General features: G+C 36.0%; 1 protein-coding gene across 2 annotated transcripts; it reads left to right on the top strand.

The window, feature by feature from the left end:
* The first annotated feature begins 8,713 nt into the window (after positions 1-8,713).
* Positions 8,714-24,394, top strand: LOC127946962 (Wilms tumor protein homolog). 2 transcript variants are annotated; one of them, XM_052543814.1, is made up of 9 exons: positions 8,714-9,474; positions 12,042-12,164; positions 13,575-13,677; positions 16,744-16,830; positions 19,360-19,459; positions 20,694-20,841; positions 20,926-21,015; positions 22,384-22,476; positions 23,494-24,394. In XM_052543814.1, exons 1-9 carry the CDS (start codon positions 9,078-9,080, stop codon positions 23,613-23,615), a joined length of 1,263 nt encoding a protein of 420 aa, XP_052399774.1. In that variant the 5' UTR covers positions 8,714-9,077; the 3' UTR covers positions 23,616-24,394. The 2 variants fall into 2 exon arrangements, with proteins under 2 accessions (XP_052399774.1, XP_052399775.1); XM_052543815.1 differs by having other exon boundaries at positions 8,761-9,474; positions 22,384-22,467.

Raw genomic sequence — 24,394 nt, 5'->3', positions numbered from 1 at the left:
ACCCTGTTTCTGCCTCAGAGTAAAAAAATAAAAAAGGTAATTACAAATTAAGGGTTTAAGATAATTAATGAAGCAACAATGTGCATTATAAAGTCACAAATGCATGATATGAAGCTGCAGCTGTGAGTTGAAGTCCTAACCGCAAAATATAATTTCAGATTGTGAGTTATAAAGTCACAATTCTGAGAAAAGAAGCTGCAATTGCGAGAAAAAAATAAATGATCGCAAGATATGTCAAATTGGGAGTCTGATAACGTCCCAATTGGAAGATTTAAAGTACAAATTATGAGAAAATCGCAATTGGTAGAAGTGAAATCACTATTACGAGAAAAAGCCACAACTGTGAAATAAAAGTCACAATTCTGAGAGGTCAAAGAAAGTCATAACTGCAAGATATAATGTCAAAATGTGTGTTATAATTCTGAGAAAAGAAGACACAATTGTGGGATTTAAAATAGAAATTATGAGAAAGTCGCAATTGATAAAAATTAAGTTACAATTGGGAGGTAAAGCCTCAATTGGTTAAAAAAATAAAAATAAAAAATAAATAGTGAAGACACAATTGCGAGATGAATAAAATGTATTTTAGTTGCAATTGGAACAAAGTTGCATTTGGAACATAGAAAGTTTAAATTGCTTAGAAAAAAAAGTCGCAACTGTAACCGCAACTTTTTTATTTATTACATTTTCACAGCCTTAAAGAACTTGGAACTGTTTTTTTTTTTTATGGTGATTGCCACAACAAAGTGCTGCCATTGTGGGAGGAACATTTGTCAAATTTGAAATAATTTGTGGACATTACAAAATATTTGAGTGATCTAGCAAATTATTTGTTGCTTTAAAATACTGATGTTTTCATTTAACTGGAGTGAAAGTCGAGCAAAATGATAACACTGAAAACAGTCTTCTCTGCGGAAAGCCCCTCGTCCTGACCAGCCCATGAACCCGTATGCAGTCAGAGACATCTCTCTTCAAGTAACTACTCGTCTGTTGCCAAATGATTTGGCATGAAAGGATTTGCTAGCGTCTCCATGCCAAACTTGCATTTTTAATTGCTGAACCATAAAAATGGTTTACGTGTTGTGGACTTGAAGATACGGGACAGAATGTCTCTTTAAATAAAGCTTAGACAGTAGCACGTATCACCGAAAACAACCAGTACACAAACAAACTTCAGAGCGATATCGCTATCTAGCTGAGTCATAGATCCAAAAACATCACATTGGTGACTGCAAGCAAAACAAGAGCCTGTATCTGCAACCACGACAAGCTTGTGTTCTTGTGCTGGTGTATCTACATGCGCTTTTGACTTTTTATCAAAACCAATCCATCCTCAGCATTTATTATTTCCAGATCTGATCCCTTTTCTGCAACAACCTTGACTTGTTGCTTAGTTCAGCACTCATGATTTGGCTCAAGATAAGCCCTTTATGGTGATTTGTAGATGTGTATTTCGATTCCTACTAAACTGATGCCGTGGCGCTCAAACGTAGAGATACTATCTTTGAAGAAATGTCCCGACATAATTTCTCCTCTCTCCTGGAGCCCGGCCAGCCTCTGTAAAGTTTTCTCTTCCCATAAACTTAAGTGGAGACTGAAAAATTTCATCTCCAGAGATTGATAGTGTGTGCTTAGGATATAGACCCCTCAGCTTTTATTAAACGAGGAGCCTTTTCTTCATAAGTGTTCCATTGTGTGCTATTTGTAGAGCAAAATACTTCACTATGTCTCCCATCCAAAACGATCACAGTGCATTTAGAACAATAGTATGTATAGCACATAATGTATAAGAGCAATATATAATTGTGTTCTGACAGGATGACATGTAAGTCAGAGGGGCTCTTGCATTTGTTAAAACCCCTCAGAGTTCTAATTAAATCAATTGTTTGATGTTTTTTTTTCTTCTCTTTCCACATCTTCAAGGTTGTTTCAGTGTGAGCATATTAAATTGAATGAAGTAATGGCCTTGCAGCTGGCGGTACCACTCCGGCTGATACCCTCTCTCTGTTTAGGTAACATTGGACGCTTTCACGCATCCATTTAAATGGTGAATTTCTCTGTGTTCTGACTCTTTGAAGGCAAGCCAGTGTTTTAAATACCTCAGCGGATTCTCAGCCTTTGCCTTATCGGCAGTTCACCACAAACCCACAACCACCTGCACGTTATTTTAGTTCAATAACAGCATCTCCTAATGCCTTATGCTGTGTGTAGCACCAGCAAGGACACGTTCCGGAGCTAGTTTTGCCCTGAAAATGCAAACTATGCTTAAAAGAAAAGAAATTCGAAAAGAAACAGACTGGTCAAAAAAAAAAAAAAAAAAAAAAAACGAATCTGACACTGTCTCAAACAGAGTCAATAACTTTAGTTCAAGTCCACTTGTCGATCTCAGGTGGGAGTGCTTGTGGATGATTATGCAGATTCAGTGTGAAGATTTTAATGTGAATGGTGCTTTTTTCTGGTCTAGTCTTATATTAAAGCGTAATATCTTGTGGTCATACATTTAAAGCAGTCTGTTTTAATGTTTACTGACTGGTCTTGCATACTTGCATTTAAACATTGATAATCTGCCACAAAAAGAGCAGTACTGAACCTCCCTGAGCCACCTGCACAGCAGTGTTTCTGGTACTTTGCATGTGGCGTTTGGGTCAGCCAACCGCACTGTTGTGAACGGACCCCGGTATCAGCAGATAAAAGCTATGGGAGTGACTGGGGCCTTATTTTTAGCCGCCGAACAACAACGCTCTTAATTTTCACCCTCAATATCAGTCCGTTCACCATCCTCCCTGTCCGCCTAGGACACACTTTGTGTATCAAAAGGAATTTTTTACATCAGAAACTCTGACCAATCATGTTGAACCTGCATGTTTGTGAGTGTGAGAACAATCAGAACATGAACAGTGAGGCATTGTTTTGAAGCAGACAAGGGAAAATTCACGTCCAGAGATGTAACGTAGCATTTTGCCAAAGCCCCTTGCTGATAAGAAGGACGATGATTCATTTCACCACACATCTGTGGCTAACAGAGCTTTTATTTATTTGACAAAGATAATGTGTTCCCTGTCAGCGTTGACATCTGTTACATTTGTTGTCCACGGTCTTCGGACCTGTCCGTTTCATTACTTATGACTTTAATCACAAGTCTTCTCATGTTTACAATAAATCGCCACTTCAAGTGGAATCTGTTAGACTCCACAAGCGTACTCAAACTTCGGTGTCCTTTGTCATGGGTGAGCAGTAACATTTCTCATTTCCTTTAAATGCTCTCTGAGGACTCCAAGAGAGATTCATCAAACGAGTGGAAATCATCTGGGGCTATCAATTAGTCTGCTGTACAAATGAAGTCGGTAGAGGTTCTACCTTGAAGTCAGATCTCTTTGATGCAATAGCGAGCTTTGGAAAAACAAAATATTTTCAGGGTCACTTGGACCGCTGTGTTTTTCTAGAGCCTGTGGAGCACTTGGGTAAAAGTCGGCTAGGTTTTATTTTAAGATAATTTGTTGTTTGTTAAGTGGAAAAATGCATTTGAATGGCCAGGGGAGCCATTCTTTTTCTCTGCTGTTGTTTCAGAAATGCGGCATTAGACATCTACAGAATTTCTCCGACCCCTCGGGGGAGCAGCAGAAATAGCAAAGAGTGAGTGTTGTGTGTGTGAACAAGGGAGTTCAGCAAAGAAGACGAGGTGAGACCCAGTGCTAACTAAAACTCATTCTTTTCTCAGTGCTGCATTCGGCCTAATTGAAGCCAAACATTATTACATTTTTCATCTAGCTAATGTGTCACAGGTATTCTTTCACCATTTCAGTTTCAACAACATGTGAGTGCCAAGAACACAATCTACACAGTCATTTGAACAGGGCACGACGAAGTACACAAATCGTCTTCAAAGTATTTGTATTTTTAAAACTGAATTATATTTCTAAAAATGATTTGTCCTAAATGCATTGAATATGGATTCCATAGGTTCTTGGCTCATTTTGAATTGGACATAAACGATTCATTTGAGTTGACTGGATACTCATTGAATCAGTGTGTTGCTGTCTCAAGAACAGCCTCGACTATAGGTGTTGCTCAATGTCAAGGAAGGATCCTCGGAAGCCAGTATTTCGAGGATGCTATGTCATCGACATCCGTCGAAGGACTGTTCCAATGTCGAGGATCCTCGGAATTTCAACCAAGGACTGAGTCCTTCGTTCGAAAAATATCCCATACACAGGAAAGGATGCATATGTGTATCCTTCACACTCTTCGCGCTCTCAAATCACCCACAATCCTATGCACGCAGCTTTGCTATCTTGTTCAAAAATTCGGAGCGTTAACGGTTTTTATTTATGTTACCAAACATTTGTTATAACTGTAGTAAATATAAGTAAAGTTTAACGTTTAAATGCCAGTACAAATTACTACCATATTGATATTGTAAATTATACAAATACAAATGGTCAACTGAACCGGACCTGTCATTTAACAATTGTTAGCTTGGTTGTGTCATCGGCATTTCTTTTATAAATAACTAGTTAAGTTGTCCAAAGTAATTTAACAATACAATTCACAGCGTTATTCAAACGGACCTGTTCATTGACATAATGACGCAATTAGGTGCACTTGCTAGCCTGTTCCATTTACGTGTTCTCCGAAGGCTAAAGTGGAGTCTCGCCTAGCCTCTGAAGGAAATGACTTGGAAGGACCAGTCCTGCCAAGGAAGTATCCTTGACATTGAGAAACGCCTTATATCAGCCCAATTCGAGCATGAATCAGTTATTGTGAACTGATTCAATAGAATGAGTTCGAAAGAATAATTCACTCACAGCTGAAGTTGCAATAGCGCTCTGACACGGTCTCTGTTGCTTTACTTCAAAATAATGAATGACAATGTGTTTGACTTTTTATGAAATTAAAAATATAAAATAGAGAAAAATGTTACTATATATAACTCTACATATATATATATATATATATATATATATATATATATATATATATATATATATATATATATGGGTGAACTATCCCTTTAAAGTACAGTAACAAAGTAAAAAACAACACAAATGATCAAAACATATTAGGAATGATGAGTACATGGGACTAGATTGGTAACTTCCATCTACCCTTTACTTTGGATCTCTTCTTCTTGGTGCTGCCAAAGAGCAGTTTAATCCAAGCCGTTATTCCAAAGCTCTTTAGCTTGATGACATGATAAAGGACTTTGACACAGTGACTTCTGCTGACATGACAGACTTTTTTCTTTTCCTCGCTCTCCTCTTCCCCGAGTTGAAGAGTTGAATCCTGGGTCAGCAGCTTTCAGCAGAACGCCAGACTACAATTCCAGATGGTGAAGCAGGACCAGATCTCAGCTCATCAATGTAATGAGAACTGCCTCTGCTTAGCCACGTCCGGCTCCTTGGCCAACGCTTCCGGCAACACGGAGGTCTAAACCTTTGACAAATAAAGATGGATCTCGGTTAATTGGTTAAGGGATGGCCTTCTTGTAAAAAACTGGCAGCGTTATATGATGCACATCCAGCAGTTTTTGTGACCTCTTAAAAATCTTCTGAGATCGACTGAATGTCACCAACTCTGACTCATTTAAAGACATTTTTGATGAACAAAATAGGGGAGACTTAAGTGGAGGAAGTGATTGTTTATGTGTAAAGATTATTAAGTACATTATTCATGTTGTGATAGACTAAATGACTGTTGACTTTTTTTTTCTGTTCCTCACAGTGTGAAGTTTATAGCAACAGTAACCTCTTAGATTTGCAATATAGTGTTGTCTGGGTATGTTTGTGTGCAACTGTTGCTATGAAAGCAAAACAGAGACTAGAAACAGAAAAATTCAATAACCTTTAAAGGTTTCACACATCGAAACAAAAGAAAGTTTCAAGGACGCTAACAGCTGCCTCGTGTGATAAAATAAACCAGCCAATGTTTCCCTCAAGGAATCAAATATGTCTTTGAAGTGAACAACAGACTCACTGAAAGGCAGAATTAACAATATAGTTTTTTTTTCTCAATCAAAAATGTACTTTATATTTATTTGTATTCAAAAACTAATTTCATTATTTGGTATCTCTATTTCAAACTGAAGGCACCTGCGCTATTTATTAACCGAAACCTGAACGAATCATTTTTTGAGCTGATTCTTTTCTGTGAACATGTTCAATATAATTAAATGATTAATTCGCGAATTGGAGGCTAATTCGATCCGTAGCTGTTCTCGAATCAGAACTCAGCGATTCAATGTGACCTGGAGACTCAACTCAAACTCAACGAACTGGTCCTTTCTGACTGACTCAAAATGCGACAGAAACCGAGAGAAATTTCGTCCTCAGGATTCAGGGATCGAGTTTAATTAGTAGCCTATTTAACTGATGGCGCGAAAAGTAAGTGCTCAAACCTCCATAAACTTTATTCTGTCTGTATATCTTCAAATATGTATTTCGTAGTAGAATATAGCCTATAAAATTGAAAAAATTAAATAAATAAATAATAATAATTAATAAAAGTAAATGATGGGACATCGCTCTGTAGCATACTACATTTACTTTTGATATTTAAGTATATTAAATTCTACTTAAAAGTACGTATAGCCTACCTTTACAGGAGTAGGCTAATAATTAATATTATGGTCTGTACTTTAACCTATTTATGTAGGCTACTTTGTCCACCTATTTGATTATCACCCTAACTTCTTCTAGAGATAAATGTAGTCTGATTGCCAGTATTTTTACAATAATTATCCATACTTCTATTAATACATCATTAAATTGTTTCATCTTGGTCCATTAAAGCGTCTGGATGTCGGCGTGTGTTTTGTCACACCATATTTTTTCAAACCACTGTGGGACTAAAATGGTTATGAATGTCCATGGGCCCTGCTTAAAAGTTAAAGCTAAAAATTGACTAAGTGCTAACAATATAATACAGGATTCGTTTGTTTTCACATCTCCAACCTGAAGGTATGAGGACTTCCAGATGAGGTCCATCTCAGGCTGGACTCAGTAATATTACTCTCTTCCAGACAGTGAGTCAGAGGTTAAGCAGGAACTCAGCCCTTGCTGAGGGAGTGTGTGTAGGGGTGTGTAAGTCCTCTTCCTCACGGCAGATTGCGCAGTGTTATAATTGACTCTTCCCTCCTCATGTCCTCATCGAAACGTCGCGTATTTTTCATCGGCCTTTCATCGTCCTTTACTTAATGGTCTTCAATTGTAAGACAAAACTGTTTCATTTGTGCACGCGCTTTAACTGACGTAGCCTGTGTGGAATTTCTATTCGATACATCCCTGCATTGAATAACGGTCGTCGGCTTAAATTTAAAATGTGAAATTCTAACTTCACATATTTATTTTTTATTTTTGTAATAAAAAGAACGTTAGGAATAGTAGTACTCATTCCGTTTGTATAACTGTTCAATTATTTAATAGTTCAGCAACATCAGGTGAACGCGAGCACCTGCAGATTTTCTCACTCGATAATGATTAGAAACTTTTATTCAGACAAAAATGAAACAAAAATTGTTACGGATCCTCAAGGTTATTTTTCTGACTAGGAGCGAGTTGAATCATCAAGCAAGTTTCTTTTCATTATGCAGCGCTTTTCATAAATGTTAGGTTATGAGAAACATTATGAAGAGCTTAATAAATATATCAAAGAATAAGTTACAACAATTAACAACTCTGAAATATTAATAATAATAAACACTACTGATATAAAAATAATAAATAGCTAGGCCTATCGTCTGTACAGTTTATTTTCACTGCTGTATATAAAGCCTAAGTTCGTTGTAAAATTAAAACACATTGCATAAAATTGTCATGAAACCGATTTTTATTTGGGGAGGGAATATTGGTAAATATAGGGAATATGGGTAAATATACCAATAATTGATTGGGCATTTATTATTACCTATTATTATTATTATTATTATTATTATTATTATCCTCGTTTAAAAGATTTTAAAAGAAGATGCGGAGTCAGTGATCTTTTTTTTCGGTCTGCCATAATTGTTTTTAAAAATGTGACAAACAATAACACCGTTTAACTATCAATTTCCGTTCTCTTAAATATTTTGTAACAAATGTTAAAGATTTTGTTATACTTTGACAATATAATTTTGCCTTGATTGGCATGAATTTCATACGGCCATAATGCTCTTAAACAGTTTAATAAAATGCCCTGAATTATAAAAAGGGCAGCCGCATTTGTTTAATGCATATTAGGCCGTTTGAGAGCGATAGAGAGAGAGAAAGAGAGAGAAACATTAGGTTTGATGGATGTTAGTGTAATGATAAAGCGCGAACTTGCGCGCGGTCATTTCGAGGCAAGGTCACGCGCCTCAAAATATAGGGTGGAAACTAAATTAAAAGCATAGGATTAGATCAGTTAAAACTTACAGCCTTTCCTTTCACAAACCAATTACATTTTTTAATTTCAATTCAAAACGGAATCTACATTTATTTCTACCTCTTCAATAGCCACCTCACATAGTGCTTCAAATCTGGATACTGTAGCTAAAATCAGAAGTGCATTTATTAACTTTTACATGGTCTGCTATAATGTGTTTCAAAGCTCATAAAAGCCAGTCTCTGAATCATTGTTATCCATGCACTTAACTCCCACAAACACACAGTTTATTGAGACTCCCAGAATGCTGTGAGTATACAGGGAGGAGTATTGTACAGGGAGAATAAATGAATGAAATGTAATGCTCATCTTTCCTCATCCTCACTAGCCGTAGCTCCTCCTCCTCCTCCCGACTCCTCAGAGTGGCTGTATGCGAGCTCCTGGGCCTCCAAAGAAAACAGACACGCAAGAAAGGAGGAACATCTCTTCTTCCCTCGTCACTCCATTCACAGAGCCTGCGAGAACTAGCTCCTGCTGGGACCTCCCAACCGAGCCCCCGTTAGCTTTCTCTTATTGTGACATGGACTATTCTGGTTAAAAAAAAACGAAAACGAAAAGCCGCTACACGTTTTTTTCTGGCCGTGACCCATCTTGACTCAGCAATGACACCTTGACTTTGGATTTTAGCACCGAACTCAAACATCTCTCAGCTGGGCCTATTTTGTGAGTAGCCAAAAATGGGTTCTGATGTACGTGACCTCAACACTCTTCTCCCTCCCGTGCCCCCACTGCCTGTGGGGAACGGTAACTGCACCCTGCCCGTGAGCAGCACCCCACAGTGGGCTCCGATGCTGGACTTTCACACCGGAGCTCCCTACAGCTCGCTGGCCCAGCACTCTTTCATCAAGCAGGAGCCCAGTTGGGGTACGGCCGACCCCCATGAAGACCCTCACTGTGGGCTAAGCGCCTTTACCGTGCACTTCTCCGGACAGTTCACTGGCACTGGGGCCTGCAGGTACGGAGCCTTCGGGGCCCCTCCACCCAGCCAGCCTCCACCCAGTCAACCCAGGATGTTCAGCAATGGTCCTTACCTCTCCAGCTGCATGGACAGCCAGTCCAGCTCCAGGAATCAGGGTGAGAAACTGCTTAAATATATCTGTTATTCTGTTATTGCTTCTTTGTGACATTGCTTTGAAATGCTTAAAAACGATAAGCCATCATTTATCATTGTAATATATTTAACAAGGGCAAAAACATGACGTTAAAAAAATAAAGATTCTTTATTAGAGTTTCACATTCCACATAAGGCTCTTTATAGCGAAAAAAAGAGATTATTAAAATATAATTAACAATTTCATATTGAGGAAAACTATTCTTGTAAGAACTGTTTACTGAAAGGTTCTTTGTGTAACCCAGAATGGCTCTTATGCTGAATCACTGTGAATAACATCTTCTTGAAACATTTATATTTAAGAGTTTATGGGGCCTATAAATTTACAGCTTATTTTAATTTCATTTTTTGTCCCCAGTCTTTCAGTTTAGATTTCATCTGTTTAATACATTTAACGCAAGCTTATTAAAGCTTTTATGTTGTACTTCTTGAAAAAACAAACATTTTTTAAGATTTCTGCTCTTTATTTTTAGCTATGATTTCGCATATCATCACTCTAAATTTAATAATATGTTGAAACTAGACCATTTAAATAAGTCAGATACTGGCATAAAAGTCACTGTTAATAAATTAGACGAAATATCTAAATAGGACAACAGTGTTCAGAAATATTGATTACACAAAGACTTTTTATTTTTATTTTATTTTGAATTATTAATAATACATCTTATCATTATTAATTTTAATTACAAATGTATACAATTGTTTTATAAACTAAAATACATTTGTATTTACAAATAAGACTCTCAGAAGGTTGTCATTATTTGAAACCCTCATTTAAATACATTTATTAGAGGTTTATCGTCTAATATTTTCATTTTTTAATGTGAGTGTGAGTATTTTATTGGACAGCTTTTGAAGAGTGTAAATTGTGTAGTTTGCTTGTATGAACTTGTTTTAACAGTAGTAAATGAGTAAATGTATTCTGTGATTTATCCATCACCGGGGTCATCACCTCACACATATTTATCTGCCTTGAGTAATTATGTATCACAGTGCTCCTGTATTTGGAAAAACAGTTCCCAGATATTTTACAGATATGTTGCAAGCATCTCATCACACAGGCGTTTAATGCATGTGACTCATTATTGTGTCACTGTGACTTCAGGTTACTGACTTTGGGTTTTCAACTTGAAAAGAAAGAGAAGAAAAAATATATTTTTCTTTCTCTTTATAATGACAAACTGCATCTTTTAAAAACAAAGATGAAAAAACTTCTAATATTATTGCACCTATGGTTTTATTTTACATAAGGATGACTAACTGCCTGTTTGTATAGTTGTCATTCAGTAATCATATTGTCGGAGACTGTATTTAAGTAATTAACAGATTTTAAAAAAGACTAAATTAGAGAAGTACTGCGAACGTTTAATGATTTTGCACCAAAAATGTTTTGAAATTATATTTTACTGCAAGATACTCTGACGAGAAACGTAAAATGAATGTTTTATTCTTTCTGACGATAAGTCGTATGGACACCTGCATTTCTGATGTTTAATTAAAATTCATATTTGATATCTTCTGTGAATTTTATGATTATAGATAATTGCCCTCCTTTCATTAAATAAACACCTTACAAAATTGCTACATATTTTGCACTCCTTCTAACAATTGAATCCAAGTTTTTAATCCACTCTTGGTATTGTATAATTGTATTATTATTATTATTTATTAAAATGTTCTAACTTTAATAAGAAAAGATCATCAATAATAATAAATAAGATCATACATGAGATCTTGTCTTGTCTGAGTTAACCCAGAATTATTAAACCCACCATCACTCCCTAAGCCATCTGATACTCATTTAGATCTAAACTGCGTTTTGGAAATCTAAAGTTACAGTTAATTGTGGGTAATGCCACTCTTCGCAGCATCAGGCCACACTTCCAGCCAGTGACCAGCTCTTCACTGACTCCCAGGTTCAAACTCTTGCTGAGACCTGGAAGGGTGGAAGAGAAATGGTCATCTTTAATGAGTTTTTCTCTGTCTGAGGTGAAAGTGGTTGGCTTGTAATTAATGAAGCTGGTGGTGGGAGATCATGATTTACGATGCTGCGTCTGACCTGGGGTTACACCGAGGCATGATTCACCCCTAAACCTGGTGTCGGCTCTCGGCTACACCGTCCTGCCGGCGTTTGTTTTCCTCGCACAGCTTGTCCGCTCACCCCCGCTGGGAAACGGAGGACTGATTAGCATCCAAGAAAGAATATTCCTATTATATGGAGAGATGCTGTGTGTTTGTTTAATAACAGAATAACAAAAGTTTCCTGATTAATTAGGCAATAAACGGTACATAACTTATATTTAAAATATAATTCTAACTTGTAAAAATATTAGACATTTACGGAATAATAATGCAATTCAAAAATGTCAAAAACATAAGATCTTTGTGTAAAATCTATATTTACACTTATATATAATTATAATTTTTTTGAAATATATTGTTGTTATTTATATATTTAAATATATAAATGTTTTCTTTTATAATAAAATATTAACAAATATATATGTTCAATATTTCTGACTCCCAGGTTATGGCACAGTGTCTTTTGATGGAGCCACGAACTACGGACACACACCTTCCCACCACACCTCGCAGTTTCCCAACCATTCCTTCAAGCACGAGGACCCCATCACGCAGCAAAGCAACATGGGTAAACAAACACACCATGCACTTAATTACATTTTGTAATGTTTTTATAAGCGCACATATTGGAAGAGACTTTAATCTGCGAACACTTTCTGCGTGTTTGAGATCGGGCCCTTGCTCTTTGAACTTACAGAGCGATCTCTGTAATGTCATTCAGGGGGCAAGTTGCACAAAAACGTCCCATTGCTGAACAGTAAATCAGCCTAAACTTTTCTTCGCCCCATAAACTTTTCTGCTCTTATGTACTTCATAATATTAAACATCAGCAAACAGCTAACCGGACGATTTGGTGTTCATTGTGCCACAGTAATATCTCTCTGAGGTCTCCATGCTTGTGACCGGGAGACTCTGCAATGTGAGATGCCTTTCGGAATGTTTAGAATTACCATGAGACGCATTCATAATACGGGGACCGGATGAGCCAAAGCAGTGATTCCTCATTTGCACTTTGAAACGGAGAGCGAGAGGTCTGCGTGCTTTATGGCTTCAAAGAAAGTCATCCTGTTGTTTTCATAACTGCTAAGTGTACTCGGCTGCGTCTCCATAACCCTCCCTCACGCTCATATTGCCTTTGTAAGACGGACTACGCCACACATGCTCGATCATGCATTCCGCTGGACAGCAAAGTTATGATACTCTGAGCATCTAGGCATGGATATTTCCCATCAGGGATTCCAGACAAACAGAGTGCACAAATCTTCATTCTCATTAATTAAACTCTACACAAAAGTATTAAAAACAAACTGTATTAAAACACAACAACACAATGTGGTAATCCAAGGAGTGAAAGAAGTGAAACATTAGAACATTTCTTAAGGAAACAAAAGTAATTTCTTTATCTCTTGCATAAGTACTGTATGAAGTCATGTTTACTTTAAAATAATTAATTAATTTAAAACATATAAACTGGTCCAAAGTTATACACAACAAAGAAGAAAACATAAAAGACTGGAAAAAAAGAATGAACACAAAAAACGCAAAAGATTTTGTATTAAATATAAATATTTATCTTTTTCTTTTTATAATATTTTATTTTCTACAATACTTACATAGTTAATATTGATAATAAAATCCAAAAAGATACATATTAAATCCAAAAAGACATTAAATAATACACAAGAGATAATTAATATAATATAAGTATATATAATATATGTATATAATATAAGAATATGGTTTTTATTATTATTATTAATAATAATACTACTACCAATAATAATAATAATAACATATATATATATATATATATATATATATATATATATATATATATATATATATATATATATATATAAAATCTGATTTTTGGCAAATACAAAGATGTTGTAGATGCCTTGGTAAGATCTTAGAAATCAAATCAGTGCCAGAAATAAACGCCATCAAAGGTTTTTGATTTATGTTTGTTTTCTTTCAGGTGACCAGCAGTATCCTGTCCCTCCTCCAGTATACGGCTGCCACACTCCCTCAGACAGCTGTACAGGAAGTCAGGCTCTGCTCCTGAGGAACCCATACAACAGGTACGGCTCCAGTCCTATCCTTCACAAATAACATCTCAAAGCCTTCTGAAACGTGTTCCTTACATGTCTGACTCCTCACTCTCCCTCTACAAGACATGTAGGTCATTGCCACTTCGAAAGTTTCTTAAATGTTTTCTTAACAGAAAAACAGATTTCATAAAATATAATATGTATCTTAAAAGATATGAAGGAAATGAGATATGAAATGAGACATGAGCAATATGAAAGAAAAGGCATGCACATGGTCACCAAATTCTTAAAAAAATAAATAAATAAAATTGTCCAGACAGGCTACAGACAGTACAACTGATAGTTGTTAGGACACATGGGGTGCAGGAAGTTCAAATCCGGTTCTGTTCAGTGAGCAGGACTGTGCAACAATCAAAGACACGTCAGAATCTGTTATGGCTCCTCCAAAAAGTCACGTTGCCACTGAGTACGAAGAGGAAGTGGGAAAGTTAGGCAACAAGAGAAGGAAAAGGAGGATGTTCGAATAAAGTTTCTGTAGGGATTTTTTTTTTAAAGAACAAAAAATGGTTAAAGCATTAAAAATATGCACTGCCATTCAAAAGTTTAGGGTCGGTAAGATTTTTACAATTATTTTGTAAGTGTAGAGACTGCATTAATTTGATGAAGGATACAGTAAAGACAGTACTATTGTAAAATCTTATTAAAATTAAAAGAGCTGTTTTCTATTTTAAAATATTCCAAAATGTAATTTATTCCTGTGATGCAAAGCTGAATTTTCAGCATCATTACTCCAGTCTTCAGTGTCACATGATCCTTCAGGAATCATTCTAATATTTAATTATTATTATCAATTATATATATATATATATTTTCAGATTCTTTGATTAACAGAAAGCTCAAAAGAACAAAATAAATATTTTATAACATTTGATTAATTTAATGCATCCTTGTCGAATAAAAGTATGAATCTCTTAAAAAAAAAAAAAAACGTACAGACCCCAAATTTTTGAACAGCGATCTAATCTTTATATATATAAATTATGGGAAAAAAGTCTCAAATTTTATTTAATCAGTATAAAACAATTATGTGAGAGGGGTTTAAAATGCAAATAGGTATAATTTCCTTTCACAGCATATTGCCAATTAAAAGCTGGGTCCTGTCAAATGTGCTTAATAAAGGTCAAGTGCTGAACAGCATTGTGTACTAGGCCAAGATAAACGGTTTAATCCACCTCCCGTTTGCACTTTCAGACCAGCTCTGAATTCTTTCATTCTGATAAGTGGTTAACTGTTCTCAGTGGAATTCCCTTCGCAACTTCGGCTTACAGTGTGAGTACTACAGCCCCAGAATGATCTCACATTCCTCGGATGCTTTCGCCATGTTGTTTTTCCAGCACAGAGGGAACATAAAGATTCAAAATAACAGAATTGGGATGATAAGAGGACTTTGACTCAGGTCGTACAGCATTTTCCAGTTCCCGTTTCTCTGCGCTGTAATAAACAGTCTCCTATCTATCGGGCTGCAGTGAAGCGGCTGTGAATCCTCAAATCAGAACGCTGTGATGCTTTTCAAATCAAACGCCTGGTACCTACAGCCCTGTATTTACACAGGCCTCTGGTTAAAGCAGTTTTTAGGTAGCACAAGGCGGCTGGAACAAAAACATGTCCAGATTTTCAAAGTAAAATTAGGCTGTTAATCTCAAAAGCAGATGTAGTGTACGAAAATGTAAACCATTCACAATCTACAGATTTCCTGCTTCCATCTGTGTCTGGTGCGTCAAAACTGAAAAACAAAGATCCAGACCATGTTCACAGAGCAAAGTTGTGTATTAAAAAAACCTGTGTATTATTTGAGCTGCAAAGCTTTGTAAATTAATTTCACCGCCTTTTTTGTTCTTTTTTTTTTTTGGTTTTATGGTTTTAGGGATCACGTTGTCATGCAAATTAATCATCAAATTGGATATATCTTTACATGATTAGTATGCAATTTTTGCATAATGCATGCTAAAATCATAGTAAAACATAGTTTACTGTACATCTTGTGGCTGAAACAATCAGTGTTTAAACATTTCATGTATTCTATCCTGTTTAAAGGAATCTTACAGGTTCATTTTATAAAAGTACTGATATTAATTCTGTTAAAACCTGTGTATTATTATTTGAGATGCAGAGCTTTATAAATAATCATTTGTACAGTAATTTAAAGTTTTAGGCGTTAGTTATGACAATGAATTGTAAAACTGTACAACTTTACACAGTAAAGATTAGTTCGCAATTGCTTCACACTAAAATCATGTTAATGCATATATCGTATAATGTTTACTGTAAGTCTTGAGACTATACATTTGAAATATTTTAACATTTCGGAATTGGGTTCATTCGCTTTCATTGTAAGTGGCTCAATATAAAGCAGTTTTTATTTAATTTTTTAAGAAAAGGAAGTCAAAATGTATTTTGGGGCTAACCAACACTATGCCACAAATGCTGTTGATTGAGTTTAACATTTATGACAAGTCATCAAAATTTAATTTATACTGTCAATCACAACTAAACTAAGTTATCATTTTTGGAATTGTCCTGAAACATTTCTAACACAAACGTGTCAGATTAGGTCCTTCAGCCAGTATTTTCTCTGTTGATACTGAAATACTGTTATGTTTCTCCAGCAGTGAAGCAAGCGCAGTACCAGGTACCAGTTCATACCGCCATACACTGTGGCCTGTCTATGATGAAACACTATGATGTCAGAGTTGCTGTAGATAAATCCAAACTATGTGTTTGGGTGAGCACCTGGCAAGGAAACGAATGGTCCTACAGACAGGCTTTTAATAAAGCATGGCAGGTTTTTGGTCAGAGGGATCACCTGATTAACTGATCACCCCAGTGGTTTGGTTAACCTCCTTTTTTTTGTGCACATATGACACATTCATTCGCTGTTACCCAGGATGCCTTTGTCAAAAAGGCTATTTTTCATGCACACATTCTTTACATCTGACAGTGGTTGCTGTTTTTTTAAGATTAAGAGTGCTTGTAGTACAGGAAAGTACTGTATATGCATATGTTCTTCAATAGTATTTCTGTTGTTTTCAATCCTAGCAGCGATAATTTATATCAAATGGCAGCGTCACAGCTGGAATGCATGGCGTGGAATCCCGTCAACTCTCTGGCGTCCACTATAAAGAGGTAGGTCGACGTGACCCGCTTCTGTCACGTAGGAAATTCTTCTGTGATTTGAATAAGCACATATTTGTTTGAGCTAAGAGAGGAGGAGGACTTATAATATGCTTCATTTAAGCTGGTACTTAGACTAGGAATAATGAATGGGAATTTAATTTATTGTGAGGGCTTGATAAAAAGTCTGAATTCAAGTTGGATTATGTGTGTGAACCACGATGGGTTGGGTTCTGTTTCTTTTCTGGTGCATTGCCATGCAAATTCATTTCAAATAGTACAATACTATAAGAAAGAGAAAAGTTTGATGACAAAATACATATTTTTTTTCTTTTAAATTAAAAATATTATTTAAGGTGAAATGAGTAATTTTTGTGCCTCTAGCACCACCAAAAAAAAAAAAAGCATAAATATTGACAGATTTCTTTAACACTTATCCCAAATGTATGCTATTGGTTGAATGGAATCGTAGGTGTTAAAATTAAGAAGTGTTTTTTCCTGTTAAGAACCAGTTCTATTGCTTTAAATAGCTTAATCGAGTGACATTCGGATCCGTTAACTGTTGTCACGCACATTTTTCCTCCATTCTTGCGGAACACAATAATGTTAATGTGTTTCCTGCCTTATTCAACTGAATCAACAGACAACTCGATTCATTTAAATCAGATTACAGTTACTCCTATAAACAGCTTCTTTTTAGTGAAATGAAAACCTCTTCAAGTGTAGTCTGATTTGGAACAATTGTCTCTTGTGAATAAGTCAGTTCCTTGTAGTGAATTAATTACAGCGCAACCAGTTTAGTCTGATTCCCGAAACAAATGATTCTAAGGAATCAGGTTTGTGAGTGAATCAAAAAGATCGAGCAGTTTTGGCTGGTTCCCAAACAAATGACTCTTGTGAGACGGTTCTTTTTAGCAAAGTTTCACATGGCCATGATCTCTTCTCCACAACTTTCTTCTCATCTTTTTTGTTTGTGCCAGAGAGTTGAGTGTGCACATGCAGAATTAGCCTCTGTTTTGTCTGGCTAGAGAATGATATCCTGCCATATATTTCTACCAGTGGCACCTCAGCCTTGACCGGGCCGAGCGCCGACCTGCCGAGAGGAAGGGAGCCGTGCAGGGGGGGAGGTGGAAGTGCATCAGTGCACAATGGGACAGTCTTTACTCCCCCTGGGACCCAAGCGAGAATCTGCAATCACGTTCGGCCAGGCGGGGAGGAGGCTGTGACCTCTCCCCAGCCTCCCTGAAAGAATCAGAGGAGCCCTGGGTGACCGAATGATTCATATGCTGATAAATGAGAGGGACGGGGCTGGTTTCAGTTTAGGAAAAATCAGACATGCTGATCGATCTCAAGGGGGCTGCCATGGAAGCGATGCTGTGGCTCCTCAAGCCAAACTTAATCATTCCTATATACATCCAACTATCTACAGCTCTTTGCATACCTCCAGATCCCATGCGTGTCACAAGCCCAAGGTGGTTTGGCTTGGGTGAATGAATGAACTGTGAGAAGATTTACTGCAGGATACTGTTTTGGACTGTCTTTTCTGTCTGGCTGGTCTTGAATACAGACAAAGAGAACTTGTGAAGTTCGTGAAAGTTAGTTTGAGCAAGGGAAAGATCCTCACAGTAACAGTTTCCATAATGTGTGGTCTTTTCTCCAAAGCGGAGAAACATGGTGTAGAATTGTCTTGAGAAACATGATTTTACAGCGTGATGTAAAAAGCCATACCGCTGAGGTTCAGGCAGAAGTTCAACAGTGAGCAAGACCATACATTCCCCATTCATCTCTCTGACTGGCCCTACCTCAGATGTTTAGGGCAAAAATATTGCTCTCTGAAACAGGGAGCAATTTGCCCCAATGTCAAGATGAGTTACAAAGACATGACTCTGACTGTGTATTTTATGGCTAGCAATGCCCTCTATATGTCATCCAAACTATGTGAAATAATGCATGGGGAGACTTAGGAAGGACTGTATCTGCCGTTGTGCACAAATGAGAAAGTTATGAGTTAGAATTACATTTTGTGGACAGTTGCTTTAGCGTGGAACAATTGTTGAGCAATTGTTAATCGTTGAACATTATCAAAAAAAGCTAATAATAATTTTGTTAATCAGTATTTTTCTCTTATTTAGTTAGTTAAAATATCTGATACAATGACTTGTTGGGCTCACTTTTAAATGTCTTTGAAAGATGTCTCTTATCCTCACCATGGCTGCATTTATTTGATGAAAATAGGAATCTTTTGTAAAATAATAAATGTATTTGCTTGTAAAATTTGATAATTTTAATGCACCCTTGATGAAAAAAAGTTACTGAGACCTTTTTTATACCCCATTGGTAATTTATTGTTGTTTTAAGCATACAAATCAAATAAATAGACAAAATGTAAAAAATAATAACGAAATCACTAGATTTATGCTTATAACTAGAAAATAAAAATTCCATTATTTTATTTTCAATTATTATATATATTTTTTTATAAACCTACTTTATTCCATCTGATCACATTAACAAAATATTCCCCTATTTAATCCCAACCAGCCACGCAGGAGGGTATGAGAGTGACCCCAGCACGCCCATGGTCTACAGCTGCAGCACGCAGTACCGCATCCACACCCACGGCGTCTTCAGAGGCCTTCAGGTCAGTATCTCTTGCTCACAGCCCTGTTGAGTTCACTCTCAGGACACAGTAAGATTCTTTGTGCTCTAGGGATGTGCCCACATTGGGCCAAGGTCAGGCCATGGCGTACAAAGACACACAGACACCGACACACACCTCATACACAACCCTAAATCAAAATTTGATTATACAACTTGCTAAAATGATCTATAATCTAAAAAGTGCAGTACAGTCCCTTAAATAACTAATAAAAAAAAGAGAGACAAATTTAATTTAAAAATAAAGTGCTGAAGAAAACCATCTGACGCAATGAGAACGCAATGCGAGAGGAAGCAGGCCCCTGCCAGAATAGTTGAGAGATTTGAAAGGCATTTCAGGATGAAAAGCGAAGAGGAATCACTTAAAAAAAAGTCCATTAGCTGTAAAGCTGCAGTTTCCAGTTGCCTGCTGCGTATCCATATAAATCATTAGCTCTTAATTAATGTCTGTCAGCGGCCTTAAAGCTGTAAAAGAAGAGATACTCCAGAGCTGCTCTCGCTCTCGCTCGCTCTGTTTATTCTTTCCCTCTTTATTATATAAATGCATGATGGGCAACTTGCAGTGTTTAGATAGATAGATAGATAGATAGATAGATAGATAGATAGATAGATAGATAGATAGATAGATAGATAGATAGATAGATAGATAGATAGATAGATAGATAGATAGATGCATAAAAAACGTTATCTGAAATTTATCGTTGCAGACAGCTAATCTGAATTTAACTGTCACAAACAAATCAAACGTAGCATGCTAGGCGCTGCGTGTATTGCCTGGCCTGGTGTGTTATCATCCCCGTGGGGTCAATATATAAGTCTGGCACTAAAGCTGTAGAACAGTTCCAGTAATTTACTTATCAGTAACACTTAACACTCATTCATTACCACTCCAGTGTACAGAAATGCCATTATGCTAAGCGCTACTTAATTAAGAGCAGATGATCTTTAGCAGTGGGCAAATGAGGGTAAGGGGAGGAACGGGGGGAGTGAAGCAGTGAAATAGGGTCTGCCTAACATCCGTGACTAACCGCTCACAGTTAGAGCTCATATCAGTAGCATGGGGAAATCTGAATGATCATTTCACAGTTAATTCTGCAGTAATGAACCGATTGGACATGCTAATCATTCGTTTTCCCCATGGGCGCTGGGTTTGGATGTCTTGTTCACTGCGCAGCTTTTGCTGTAGCATGAACTGAATGTTTTTGACTTTCTCGCAGGATGTGCGGAGAGTACCGGGCATTACACCCGCCATTGTGCGTTCATCTGAAACCAACGAAAAAAGGCCGTTCATGTGCGCCTACCCGGGCTGTAACAAAAGATACTTTAAACTATCTCACTTACAGATGCACAGCCGTAAACATACAGGTAAGACACAAATACCACAAATAAATACCATTAGCACAAATGCTAAGGTTATCATTAACATGTTTGGTTGTATTAAACTCATAGGGGAGAAACCCTATCAGTGTGACTTCACAGACTGTGGTCGCAGGTTCTCCAGATCAGACCAGCTGAAAAGACACCAGAGAAGACACACAGGTTTGCGTCTCCATCTCTTATAGTTTCTCTCTTCCTGTTTTCCTCAAGTACTTCCTTGGTAGCATATTAAACTATTTGGTGAGGGAGATTTTCAGATCTATGCCCTCTTTTGAAAAAGAAGTGTGCTTAATTGTATTACATTTAAAAAGTATAATATATATATATATATATATATATATATATATATATATATATATATAATTTAAGTGTACATTCCTAGCACACTTAAGTACACTTTTAAAAAGTTCACTTTGTTTTACTAATAGTGTGTAGTAACTCACTAGTGTCAAATTAAATGTTTTACTTTAAAATACATTTAAAATCTTTATTTTAATATTTTGTCATGCTGTAAAGAAGTATACTTAAATGTTAATGCACAAATACTTGATTATAAGTCATTTAGTGTATCTTAAAATTAATATATCTTAAATGTACTAAATTGCAACTTCATCATACATAATTAAGTACATGACATGAAAGTTTCAATAAAAATTACATTAAAACGTATTTTAGTTTACCATAAATTCTTGTCAGTATATTCGATAGTACACTTTTATCATATTTCAAAGACAATAGAAGATAATTATGACAATTGTGAAATTGCATATTAAGATGTACTTAAGTGCATTTAATATGAACTATAAAAACATTTTCATTTAATTGTCAACAATATGCAGTTAAGTATCCAAAAACATTATATATTATTTTAAAGTATATTATTTTCAAAGTACGAAGTATTTTCAAAATAGTGTACTTTATTTTTTAAAAGGGCTCCAACAACCCGATCTCACGGCAATTCGTACATATTTTACGAGGTGGCTTATTCGTACTAATTCGTATGACCACACTCGTATTTTACGAGTGGCACAATTCGTATGAATTTGTACAAATGACCTACACCTAACCCCGCCCCTAAACGTAACCATCACTGGGGTTTAGACAAATCGTATAAAATCGTGTGAAGTCGTACAAATTCGTACGAATAAGCCACCTCGTAAAATACGTACGAATTAGTCGTGAGATAGCATTGGCTCCAAAGACTTGATTCAGAATTCCCACAATCCCTAAACCCACAGCGACACTGCCATGCAAGTAGAATGATGTTAATTATGCTAATTCTTCATATCTTAAACAAAAAACTTTAATAGTCTACAATTTGTCACTTAAAGTTGCCTACATGTTTACATTTTCACTTTGAAAACACTTTGATTATTTCCTCAATTATTTAGCACAAGTGTTTGCTGATGTATTGCTCACATACTTAATATAAGAGCACTTTTTCACTCATTTTGACACATTTTGGCATGGCCTCTCTACTGTAGCCTGTACACGTCCTCTCCTTGTGTGTGTGTTCCTGTGCGTGTGTAGGCGTTAAGCCATTCCAGTGCGAAACCTGTCAGAGAAAGTTCTCACGGTCAGACCACCTTAAGACCCACACCCGGACACATACAGGTAAAACAAGTGCGTAAACCTTTTCATTTTTTCATGATTCTCTCCTCTCTTTCCACTCTTTGATATAATATAAGATTTGATATTGATTTGATATAAGCTTGATATTTTCTGTGTGTATTCGAAAGAGCGCACTGAAAAATCAGTTGACTGCAGTGGTTCTCAACTACAAATAATATATATATATATATATATATTTTGTTTTATTTATTTTTATTTTTAATTTTTTTTACTAATATTCACGATTTTCAACAACCTGTTACCATTCTTAAATAACGGTAAATCATTTTTCTTTACTAGAAAAAAACACAACTAATTATAACTCAAAATTTAAAATAGTCATTAAATGCATAATGTCGAAAACAAAGATGAATTTTTTTTTGTGTCCATTTATAAATATAATCGATAAATAAAACAAAGAGATAAATACAAATAAATATAGTAGATCACAAAGGAAGTTTTGCATAAATAATAGCAATAATTATTAGTAGTGAAATATTCATAATGCCTGTTGTTTTGTTTGTTTGTTTGTTTTAGTCGAATGATAGTAGATATTAAAAACAGAAAAAATTCTTACCATACAAAAGTCAATAAAAATGTCTTAAAAATATAATTAGTATCAATAACTGTGTATGACCAATCATATGCAAAATTATTAACATAAATAATGGCTGTATTAAAAAATATATGTCTAAATGTATTGAATTTTAATGAATTTCAAGTCAGGAATTTCAGTAAAGGACTGGTTGAATGCACAGCTTTAAATAAATAAACATAGTTTTTCAAATTTGATACATTATTTAAATAATTTGCCTTATATTATAATTTTTTGTTATCCTATACACAATTATATGATTAATTACATTTGTTTATTTGCATTTATTTATTATCTGGGTTACGACCCACCAGTTGAGAACCACTACTCTAGGTGACCTCAATATTATTTCAAAAATATTGATATTTCTTATAGATCTTCTACTTTTACCTTTGTTTCCATGCTAATGTCTATATCCTCTTTATCTCTCTCAGGTGAGAAGCCCTTCAACTGCAGATGGCCAAACTGCCAGAAGAAGTTCGCCAGGTCTGATGAGCTCGTCAGGCACCACAACATGCACCAGAGGAATCTGACGAAGCTGCAGCTGGCCATCTGAGCCACGTCCCATTGGCATGGGGTGCTGGTGCGACCCCATCCCAAAGCATTAACTGCAGCTTGTTTAAGGAAAAGCAATAGTCTGTTTTCCTTTATAATAGTTCTGGTTGTGGATATGGGAAACTGGCAAGACAAGACAACACTATCTTTATCTGCATGTGCAGCGCCCCCTAGAGGCAGCTCGCAGCAGGCTTCAAATACACCATTACAGTGGCTTGAATATAAAAGTATGGTTCCAGTGAGGAAACCTAATGTCTTAAATAAGATTTTGAGATTTGGGATGTGAAATATTATGTAACTAACAGTTAATGATGTCGTTTTTAGAGTAATTTATTATGTCTGTTGTAAATTAAAAATGTACTTTTTTTTTCTCCTTGTGAAACTCATCAAAACTATCCGTCCTTGGCCTGTTTTTATCTGGAATTGTGAAGCTCTCTCCACTGAAGCGCTCGTCCATGCTGTTTGTAAAAATCCACTCTTTTTGACCAGTTAATTTATGAGTAGGTCACACTGGTTATGTGACTGAGCGGTTGTGGTCAGGTTGTAAATATTCATTTCAATCCTCAGCCAACACCAAAAAATTTAAATCTAACAGGTAAAATTCTGTTCGTGGGAAATGTGACTCTTATATAACTAACAGAAAGAAATGTGAATCATATTTGGATGGAAATGTTTTTTTTTTATTTTACTTTTTTATATAAATGATCTTTGTTTGTATGTTTGTCATATATATCTGTTATTGACTTTTTGATTTTTATTAAACTCTCTGCATTAACTTGA

Source organism: Carassius gibelio, chromosome A25 (genome assembly GCF_023724105.1).
Source record: "Carassius gibelio isolate Cgi1373 ecotype wild population from Czech Republic chromosome A25, carGib1.2-hapl.c, whole genome shotgun sequence".
Lineage (NCBI taxonomy): Eukaryota > Metazoa > Chordata > Actinopteri > Cypriniformes > Cyprinidae > Carassius > Carassius gibelio.
The sequence above is the reverse complement of the archived record's forward strand: the minus strand, read 5'-3'. Positions and strand labels throughout refer to the sequence as shown.

What these genes read in the sequence shown, in the direction of transcription:
- LOC127946962 (XM_052543814.1), top strand. Translation starts at nt 9,078, where the DNA reads ATGGGTTCTGATGTACGTGACCTCAACACTCTTCTCCCTCCCGTGCCC. An exon ending in GCACAGCCGTAAACATACAG is followed by an intron (nt 20,842 to 20,925) that starts GTAAGACACAAA and finishes TTAAACTCATAG; the next exon opens with GGGAGAAACCCTATCAGTGT. An exon ending in ACACCAGAGAAGACACACAG is followed by an intron (nt 21,016 to 22,383) that starts GTTTGCGTCTCC and finishes GTGCGTGTGTAG; the next exon opens with GCGTTAAGCCATTCCAGTGC.